Source organism: Podarcis melisellensis (genome assembly GCF_964234715.1).
Source record: "Podarcis melisellensis genome assembly, chromosome: 1".
NCBI classification, from domain to species: Eukaryota; Metazoa; Chordata; class Lepidosauria; order Squamata; family Lacertidae; genus Podarcis; species Podarcis melisellensis.
Genome location: NC_138528.1, coordinates 134,661,545 through 134,672,227, shown reverse-complemented (window position 1 = coordinate 134,672,227; position 10,683 = coordinate 134,661,545). Strand labels below are relative to the sequence as shown.

Below are 10,683 nucleotides of genomic sequence, written 5' to 3'. Positions count from 1 at the left end.
AGTGAAAATTGGGTGCTTTGCCTTGTGCGTGTGGAGGTTCTTCTAAGCACAAAGCCACCATTAGATTCAACCTATTGTTTGGCTCAAACAAGCAAATGGAACTTTGGCACATGTTTTAAGTTCTTGCTGAACTGCATTGAAAAATATCTGAGCCCTCATAGTAAAAGCTGCCATTGCATGCACACACCAAAATAAGCAAATAATGCTTTCCCTACAGTATGCATTCTGTGCTTGAATGTGAACATTCATTGGTGTATGTACTTGTATAATGTATCACCACCACCGCCACCTTTTGTAATAGAATGATTTTGACTTTTACACTGTTAATAAAGACTTAACTTATCTACATGACATCCCAGATATGTTGAAGAAATTGCTAAAAGGCACGCACTGTTACAAAACCATTTTCTGTAATCAGGTATAGCGACTCAGAAACATAGGCACAACTCTTCCAAACTGAATCATATTTAAGCCCTGCTAAGATCAATGAAAATGACTTAAGAATATACTGATTTTTCCCACTGAAACAAATGCGCTTTAATGCTTAACCTTGGCAGAAAAATGCTCAGGCTTTTAAGAGGAAGGTTTAGGAAATGTTCCATGGGTCTTGTTCCTCTATGTGATGTTCTTTCTTCCCTGAATGATATTTTAAAAACTCTTCCCCTCCTGCTTTTGGCTTGTGAATGTGCTTTTCTTCAAGGCATGTAAGAATTATCAGGTCAATCATTCAAACGGCTTTGGTGTAAACAAAAAACACTCTAGTATTTATGTATAACTTTACTAAAGAAACAAAAAAATAAGCTATTTCAATAGAATTATCTGCATAATGCTGCATCATCTGAATCGAGTGGTTACTATTGTTGGTATAAGACAATGCAAGTCTTAGATCCAACTCAATTGAAATGTTATAATATGCTGCCAGGTAACTGTAATGCAGATCAGCCTTCCCCAACCCGGTATTTTCCAGATGCTTTGGACCAAAACTCCCATCACCCCCCAACCAGTGTTTTGCTGGCTTGGACTGATGAGAGTCCAACAACATCTGGCAGGGCTACCAGGTTAGGAAACATTGGCATAGATTGTCCAGTTGACATAACCTGGTCTCAAAGCAGTTAACTGTTGTGTCTCATTTTTACTGTTCAATCTTTAGCAGTTGAAGAAACAGCTAACCTGCCTCCTTCTCCGCCCCCATCACCAGCTTCAGAGCAGACTGGAACATTGGAAGAAGGTAAGAATTCCCTTGGGCGTTGCAGAGCCCATCTCTAAGGAGAGAAACCCAGGAATCCTAATGAGAGAGGTAGGAGGATGACCTGTCAGCATTAATTTAAAGGGCAGCGAGCATTTTCCCTAATAGCAAGTTAGCAGTTCCACATTGTTGTAAAGCACAAGCAGTACCGATATGTACATTGTTATGTACGTATCTATATATGCTTATGGTGATATTTGGGAGTGTATATTAACATGAATACAAGTTTTGTTGCGCCATTGAATAGATATTCCAAATGGCTTTGAAAAGATTCTGATACCTTGAAGAAAGGGCAGGAAAAATTGTGGCCTTCTAGATATTGTTGGATTACAACTGCCAACACCCCTGGCCAATATTGGTCAGGCAGACTCATGCTGATAGGAGTTGGAGTCCAAGAATATCAAGAAGCCCATTGGTTCCACAGCCCTGCTTTTAAGGCTTGCAGATAGAGGATAATTCCACTTGGTACAATTTCTCTTATCACTGACTACCTGCGAAGAGAAAAGCTGAACTTGGAAAAATGGTTACAGCAATCTCTCAAGTTCTGGACTAGGGAAACATACTTACTACCCAGTATACCCAACTATAGAGGATGCAAAGGGCATCTCCTAGCAGTAGGAATGTCAATGTATTCTGGCAGCCCTCAAGACAAAACACAATAAAGCTTTTTCCAGCGCTTTATTTCCATGCTGGGAAAAGGTTCGTTTCTTGAATTAATTTCTTTCCATCTTTCTTTCTGCTTGCTTTATATCTGTTTTCTTTTAAATTTAGACATGACAGATAATGTAAAACATAACAGCATAAATGTAAAAAAATATCGTAAGATAAATGTGAATTAAGTGCAATTCTGTTCTGAGGTTATTAAATGCTACCGTGATGTTCAATATCTTCTTTCTCTTTCTGTATTTTTACATAGCCAGTGAATATATGCTTTACCTGAAACTTTTAAAAGCACAGGAGCATGCCATGGGGTTGGGGGGAAATGGCAAGTCGTCCCTGGTAATAAAATGAGTAATATTCTTACTATTTTTAAAATTGAGATTTGTTTGGGGGTGGGGGGGGGCGGAACTAGACTCCTGGGGTCAGCATTTTTTCAGATTTTACTGCAAACCATCATTATTCTTGTGAATACCTTTGTGGGTCCATGAATTTGTGTCCAAGTGCTAAGCTCTTTTTAATTTGGTGAGATTTAATATTGGAATAAATTTGATGTACCTGTGCCAGGAAGGGGGGGGGGATGTTGATCCTCTAAATGTTGAAATGCAGGTCCTCTCATTCCTGGCCATTTGCTCCAGTGCCTGGCACTGATGGATGTTGGAGTCCTGCAACAGTTGGGAGGCCACAGGTTCCCCACCCCAGGCCTGTATTGTAGAACCCCCTAACTTCAGCAGCCCCCATCTACAGAGCTCTGCAACCCTCTGTTGACAAAGAAATTTGAACATGTGCTTAAATCAAGAGGCCTCTTATTCACATGTTTAACAAAGGCTATTTCAGCCAATAGGCTGTAACTGGAGACTTGATTTTATATTGCACTCTGTTACCCACCACTTCATTATGTTATTAAGGTGACACTTTGGGGAAACTTTGTAGTCACAGTCTCTGCTTCTAATGGATGTTAGAGAGTATGAAAAGTTAGAGCTGAGCTTCATGTGCAGAAAAAACACATGATATATTCCTCCCGGGGCTATGCTACTTCCTTGTGGAAGGGAAGAAACTATGTATATTTGAATGCTCATGTTTCCGCATGCATGTTTGGGTTCATAAGTGTATACGTACCTATAATCTTAAAGATACATATAGCCATAAACTGAAACTTCCCTGTATGTGAAATGCTTTAACTCATCACAAAATCATCTTTCATCCCGCTCCTGGTACTGTGCGATGTGGGAGCCAGTTTTATGTTTTGAGAATTGATTAAAGAAGTGCAAAACTGGAAATAGCATGCTGATCCACCAGCTGTACTTGCTTGTCAGACATCAATGTGAAAATTAAGGACTAAACCATTACCTACTACTGTACTCCTGTGTGCACTAGGCTCATCCACACTTACTTTTTGCCCTGCACTTTCTAGACACAGGTCCACTTTTGAAAGCTCCATGTCAGAGCAATTTCTTCTTCTTCTTCTTCTTCTTCTTCTTCTTCTTCTTCTTCTTCTTCTTCTTCTTCTTCTTCTTCTTCTTCCTCTTCTTCTTCTTCTTCTTCTTCTTCTTCTTCATTCGCCCCACTGCTTTCCCCAGGAGCTCCTGGTGTTTAACATTGAATTGGAGCAAATGGCAATTAAGGTTTTCTGCAGATTGCCATTTACTCCAGTTCAGCACCGGAGAGCAGGTTTTTGTGGGTAAAGAGCTGGGGGAAAGAAAGAAAGAAAGAAAGAGAGAGAGAGAGAGAGAGAGAGAGAGAGAGAGAGAGAGAGAAAGAAAGAAAGAAAGAAAGAAAGAAAGAAAGAAAGAAAGAAAGAAAGAAAGAAAGAAAGAAAGAAAGAAAGTGTGGTAAGTGTGGATGAGCCCCTGAGTGAGCATTTTACGTTGACCTGTACATTGCTTGCACTGGTGCAATTTAGAGCTTGTGATGTGATGTACCCATGTTATCTAAAGTGCTCACTTTGAGAAAATAGAACATCCCACATTGAAGGGTTTGTTTGGGTACCTTTCTGTCTCAGAAGCACCCTTTTAACATTTTTGGTAACCCACCAGACCTGCTGATTGCAGTCTAAGATACCAGCATAAAATTGGCTTTATGTGGTAGTCATTAATGTTAGTGCTGTCGCTTTTCTGCTGGTTTTCGTTTTGTATAAAATGAAAATTGATTGATCTCCAGGAATGTTAAGGCTCTCTAATGAATTTAACTGCCAGCTACCTCTTCTCTGTGTTAGTATTTCAAAGAGATGAAACATCTCCAGGTCATTGTGACTCAGTAGATCATGTTGCTCCGACTGCTACAGCTAGCAATTCATACTGTATTTCTGTTTTATAAAAATCTGTATAATAGAGAAAATGATGGTTATAAAAATTAACCAAAAAAGCTGATGTTTGTGCAGGATTCTGAAGCTATGATGCATATATGTTTATTGAGTAGTGTATGTTAATATATCATTCAAGCTTGCTTTTTCAAGTTAACAAACAACATTATTTCAAAAGTTTGTTTTCCCCCCAGCTGAACAGCCAAGTCAACCATTTTTATTCAAATCTCCCAAAATAAGAGGTTATAACAATCTAAGCAGAGTTAATCACTTTTAAAACCCTTTTGTTTTAATAGAAGAATTAAATATCAGTAGGATTTTTATTATTCATAGCCAATGGCCATTAAAACATACATCACAAAAAAACCAAGAAAGCTGAAGAATAAGTCAAACATACACACTTACAGATTTGCAGATTATCAAAACTTTGAAAATCTGTTGACAGTCAACAAATACAATGCAATATAATTTTAAGGGTTTTTATGCAGAAGCATGTCCCACTAAGCTCGCCCAGCGTGGAATTACTCTTTCTAGGTATTTTAGCCTGGCAGAATAGTCCTAGCTTTCCAAGTGGTCGCTGCTTTCTCAGCCGCAACACTGAGAGCAAAACATTACTTTTAAGTACCATTGCAGCTACGACAGTCTTTCTCCCAGCAACCACAGCATCAGCACTAATAGTACCTTACCCTTAGCCAGGCGTGGACTAAGTCTGTGCTCACGATTTCAAGATAACATGCTCATGCAGCCATTCAGCACCCTGCAAACAGAAGACGCTGCTCACCAGACAGAAGGATACAGTGCCTTTCCAGGCAGCATAAACAGAATGTGGGAATGTACTGTAAATCTTTTTCATTGGAATAAGTGGAACTTCAGATTGTTTAACTTTGGCAGTATCATGCATATAGTCCAAGACGCTGCGTGCTTCACCATTAATGGGTAATCGTAATTTGAATGTGCTGCAAGGTATCTATGTGTTGTGTGTGATTTTATTTTATTTTATTATTATTTTTTGTAGAAAAGGACCGGAGGGTTGTCAGCAAACATGTTCAGCCAAAGCTCATTTCTTTTTCTGTCTCGAAACAACTTGCTTTCTTATTTGTTTGGTGAATTAATCTATATTTAGGGTTATGATCAACTAACTTTTACTCAGAGCGTATTATTGAAATTAATGATGACTAAATTAGTCCCATTTATATCATTGTGGGACTACTCTGTGTCTATAGCTTTGAAAACTGCATGCAGTGAGCCTGAGCCACAGGCATCTCAGGACTCCATTGCCCATTGTGACAGAGGTAGTCCCATTCTCCTCAGTGTCAGGGATTGTTGCATACATACAGCATTGAGGCATGTACAGAGCATTTTTCAGTACTGATGAAAACACACCCATCTATTCATGTCCTTCTCCATTAGTGCCTCATACTCCCTGTGCATGCGAGTGCACATGCATACACATGGGCCCCAGGTCAAACAGAATGCCTGTGAAAAGCTTTGCTACAAAGGAAGTGCAACTGTTGTAGTCTTATTTGCCATTTCTCCCAGAACACACGGTATCCCCACTTAACCCATGCACCATAACCCATACCTCTGCCATGGATTGAATTTGGGTTGAGATTTATGAGAAGTAGACACAGGTGGGTTGTTGATTTGCATCATTAGAAGCATTTGGGAACATGCTTCTGCTTGGTGTGGAATTTGGATTGAGCACAGGAAACGAGACTGCTAACACTCCATTCCTTTCCCCACAGCATTTTGATGCTGGTAATTTTGTCAGCAGGTTGCATAGTACAGAGTAGGAGGGTGATTTCCTTCAGTCATCCCAGGGTGGGAAATCACAGTGTAGCAGACATGACAAAGGTAGATGTGGCCAACCAAGCAGCAAACACAAATTAGAGAGACAGAGAGAGGTTTGTAAGGCAATTCTGTTTCAGAAGAGGGAAGGATTTGCTGCTGCTGCAGCAGCTTTCATTGTTCTATTTTGATAACTTGCTTCACCTACATAAAAGAATGAGTGGGTCTGTTTGCACAGCACTAGGAGGTAAGAAACCTAATTCGATTTTATTAAAACTATTTTGTGCATTGAGAATACTGTAGCAGGATTTCTTTTTTCAGGGTTTGGATTTCCCCCGAGCAGTGTGGAATACATTTAATCAGGCAGAGCTGGGGAAAGGGATTGGGTGCTGCCTTGCACAGACAGCTTACTCTTTGTCTGCTTCATGAGATCAAGCCTGGAGTGTGCACCGCTTTAGGTATAAAAGCAAGAATAAAAATGCTGAAGGAAAAGGACCCAGGATACAAGAGCTTCATTTATAATTTATGTCTTTGAGGAAGGATTTTGAGACCAGTGAGTGTTTTACAAATTGATAAGAGCTATTTTTTTCTAAAAGAATTAACACTGATTAGAATGTATTCTGATCTCCCCCCAGCCCCCTGCGCCCCACCCTGCTGGCAACAGATATCCAGCAGCTTGAATTTAAAAATGCTTTCTATAAAAATATTTCTCTGCTAGCTAGGCTTCAATCATTAGGCTGTACCAGGACAGTCCCAATTCATTTCAAAGAGTCTTGCTACAGCATATATTTTAAAGAGTACCTACTACAATGGACAAAAGAGCTGTATGATTGATTGATTGATTGATTTGTTACAACAATTAAAATATAACACATTCAAATATACTTCCAGTACATTTTCATTCTTCAGCAATTATGCCATATGGTGGAGGTCTTAAGTAGCAATATATGACCTTGAAAATTTAACATTATAAAGCAAACTAAAGAGAGGCACAAATCGAGACCCCTTCATTGTGTTGCTATTTTGCTGCATCATACAATTTAATTTGATTGTCATAATCATGCCATTCTGGGCCATGGCAAAGCATCATTGGGTCTCGCATCATTCATTGAACTGTATCTCCCATGTAGATTACTCCAGCTAGGAGTAGGAATCAGCTTTCATACATGAAGGATTGCTTGCTACCTCCTGGGGGGAACAGTCTTGGAATCAGGATATCTGTCAAAAAGGATTGGAAGCAGTGAGGGAAGAGTAGTTTGGACTGGGCTAACCTACATACTACGTAAGTGGTACTGGAAGTCTCTATAAGGAAAGGCAAGCCACACAGGCATTTTTGGGTGGGCTAGAACATCTTAACTAAAGCACCTTTCTCAGCTATCTGCTTAAGAATTCATATACCTTCAGCACCATTCCAATGGAGCTGGCATTGACCCAGGACTTTGGGTTTATGCCCACAGATTGGTTTGCAGACAGCTTCTCCATATACTTGCCCTGCAGTGAGTCCTTTTGCAAATTCAGCTTTTACTTCTTTTAAAAGAAGTTAAGTTCTAATTCTCTGCATAGGAAACATGGATGGGGAGGCTGATTTTAAAAAGTGTAAAAAGTTGGGGAGAAAGCTGGCACTCCCTTAGAAGTGAAAACACATAACTTTGTGTGTGCAGACTAGCAGAGGATGAGCAACTCTCTGTGCAGCAGCATCTCTTTCCACCTTTTATTCTGGTACAGACACGTACATAAAGAGCAAATGGAAGAGCATTTGCTTTTACTGCTCCATGTAAAAGCCGTTGACCAGTTAAGGTAATGACATCCTAAAGTGAAATTATATACTTGTCTTGTGTTTAGAATGAAAATACATTTGTGGGGGTGGATAAGGGAGTGAAGAAATCTGCATAGCTTCCAGCTTGAAAGGCACTGATAGAATCATAACTTTATACAATTAATAATAAAAAAGGTTGATAAAGCAAAGTGAAGTCCTTGTACCCTGTGAAACTTCTGAGTTCCACCTTTCCTGAGGCAGTCACCTGTGGTATCAAGGAACTTCATTCGCGTCCCTCTAATGGCAGTGCACAGAACTGCCCCTGGGAAAGTACTGAGAAAAATGGGTGCACTCATGCAAGTCTTTAGATTACGTGAACTACACTTGAAAATAGAAATTACCTGTTTCTGGTTTGCTTTTGCATTGTGTGTTAGCAATAAGTGGAGGAAGTTGAAATGTGAAAATAATAATTTTTGTAGGTTTTTTGTATGTTGGAGCAAATCCTGGACAGTAAGCTACAAAGGAAGATCAGCTGAAGAGGACCTCTGCTGAATACAGCATTCAACCAGATACCAACTTTCAAGCTTTGTGGATGCTTAGTCAAGCTTTAACTTTGTTTCTAGTCTTCCCAAAAGCAAAGCGTGACATAATGAGTTTACTTGTACCACTGTTCAGTAAGAGGAGATTGTGATGCTTAACCTCTTTGTTGAAGTGAATTTGTTTGTTATCTTAAAAGAAAAAGAATTCATTTGTGGCTCCTTATATACTGCCTGTTTTTTGTCAGTGGCTAAGACAGTTCTTGGGTTATAATAGTCTGGGATAATAGTCTGGAATAAGTAGGAACCCCTATATGGTATGTGTCTGCAGTACATAAAGTTATCATTCAGTAGAGGAAGGTGCAGGGTCTGATTATAAGAGCAACTCTTTAAAAAGATACTCCTAGGGGCCATACCTGATGTGATGGATGCAGTTACATTTGCTGTTCAGATGTCTACCTGTACAAATATAAAGTAATGGGTGGAAGTCAAACCTTTGCACCAGAGAGCTATACGAGTGATGGAAACTCAACTGGAATTGAAACAGGATGGGGAGAGGTGTGGCTGAAGTGATGGAGCACAGAAAGGTAAAACAAGGAAAGGATCTTGTTCCCATCACCAACATGCGCCTCATTTGCAAGCACTGTAGCCCGCATACTCACCAAACTCATATGCCCAAATGGGCAAACTTGGGAATAGACATATGTGATTGTTCCTATCACTATACTTTGGCCTGAGGTGGTAGGTTGGAGAAGTTTCCTAAGAGAGGGCAAGCAGTGATGTTTGTTTCCTTGGATTGCAAACATGCCCTGGCTGCATACATTAACTTCATTATTCTTTGGTGATTAGACAACATTTTTGCTTACTGATGGGATGATGAAATGATACCCAAAAGTTTCAAACCCGTATTTCAACAAATCATAAAAAGATTCTTCTGGATTTGGTTTTTTGTTTGTTTGTTTGTTTGTTTGCTTCCTTTATGGAGGGGATACCTCTTTTATTCTGCCTTGCTTGCTGGTGAATGTCTAGTTTTGTCCCAGTTTCTTTTTCTTTTACTATATAATGTGGTTCTGACACATACTGTGGCACATTTGACTTATATCTGGAATATCCTTAATCACTTAGGTGTTTGGAACAAAGTGCTTGTTTTGACTATTGGGTTCATTTGCATTGTGGAAAGACATGGACTACTCTTCCTGTAGGCACCACAGAAAACATAATAAATGCATTCAAGTTGACCAATGCATTAAATGTGTATATTGTGCCTTTGAGATGACATTGAGCTTAGCATGGTTGTTTCCTTTCATCCCATGATGTTGCATCAGTGTCCAGTACGTGTCTGCCTGTTTCCATTCTGTCTTGTGTTATGTCCTTCTGTCTCTTCAAGTTCTCTGTCCAGTTTCTTCCTGTGTGTCTGTCTGTAGATGAAGGAGCTGAGGATGAGGTGGGACCTCTTCGCTGCAGCTCATGGCATGGGCCAGCTGCCACAGGGGAGAGGCGTAAGTTCCTTGCCCCTTCCATTTCAGTGTCTGTGCCTGATGATGAGCCCTACAATTCAGATGAGGAGTACTATGAACACCCTTTGTTCAGCTCCGAATGGACTGAAGCTAGTGGACCTCCCAGTGCCACAGCCCAGAGTGCAGAGGCCTTTTTAAGCTATGAAGAAGGTGAACAAAGCATGGTCCCACTCTTCCTCCTCTCCTCTACCCTGCCATGCCACATTCATTTCATCATTTGTGTCCAGGGCTGTCAGGTATCAGGTTTAGTCCTAAAGTTTCAGAGTTTTATCCTCTACCTTCTCAGGGTCTTCAGGTCTGAGACCAGAATCAAAGGGAAATGCTATTTTAAGCTTGGCTTGGCAGTTTTTGCTACAACCTCATGTCCATCATGGTTTTTGTCTGTGCTCCCACCCCTTTTTTTCTTTGAACAGCAGACCTTCATGACACACCACAAATGGCTTTTGAAAGTCTCTTCATTTTCCAAAATAGGTTTCTTTGCAGTACATTGTGGAGTGGAGATGTGGAGTTACTTGTCTGGCTCTTTGGATTCCATTCTATGCCCCATTCAAAAGGTTTAGGCACTTACAACATTAAAATCTCCTTGCTGCTCCATAGTTCTTTCAAATACAGTAGTGTATTATTGATGGGGACAGATTGTTGAAACACCACACCCTGTGATTCCAGTCTCAAGGAGTGGGGCTCAAAACATAGCATTTTTCTCCTGGCAAGTGAAACTGACCAGGACAAATTTTGGGACATTTCTGAATTTATTTCTGGTGTGATCTATGGATTTTGCTTTAGTGGAGTGGGTTAATATAATTTTGTTTAGCTGAAACAGACTTTACATATTCAAACATTATTACATATTACATATTCAAACATTATTTGAAGAAATAACA

The 10,683-nt window shown here is 39.9% G+C and overlaps 1 protein-coding gene across 37 annotated transcripts in view; it reads left to right on the top strand.

The window, feature by feature from the left end:
* MAP2 (microtubule associated protein 2) overlaps positions 1-10,683 on the top strand; it is a 278,632-nt gene that overhangs the window by 219,013 nt on the left and 48,936 nt on the right. For 29 of the 37 annotated variants that reach the window (XM_081898568.1, XM_081898601.1, XM_081898598.1 and 26 more), the window contains one exon: positions 1,151-1,228. In XM_081898568.1, the coding sequence (XP_081754694.1) occupies positions 1,151-1,228 (78 nt within the window). The remainder of the gene's footprint in view (positions 1-1,150; positions 1,229-10,683) is intronic. The other 8 variants (XM_081898590.1, XM_081898587.1, XM_081898576.1 and 5 more) reach the window with 1 other exon arrangement.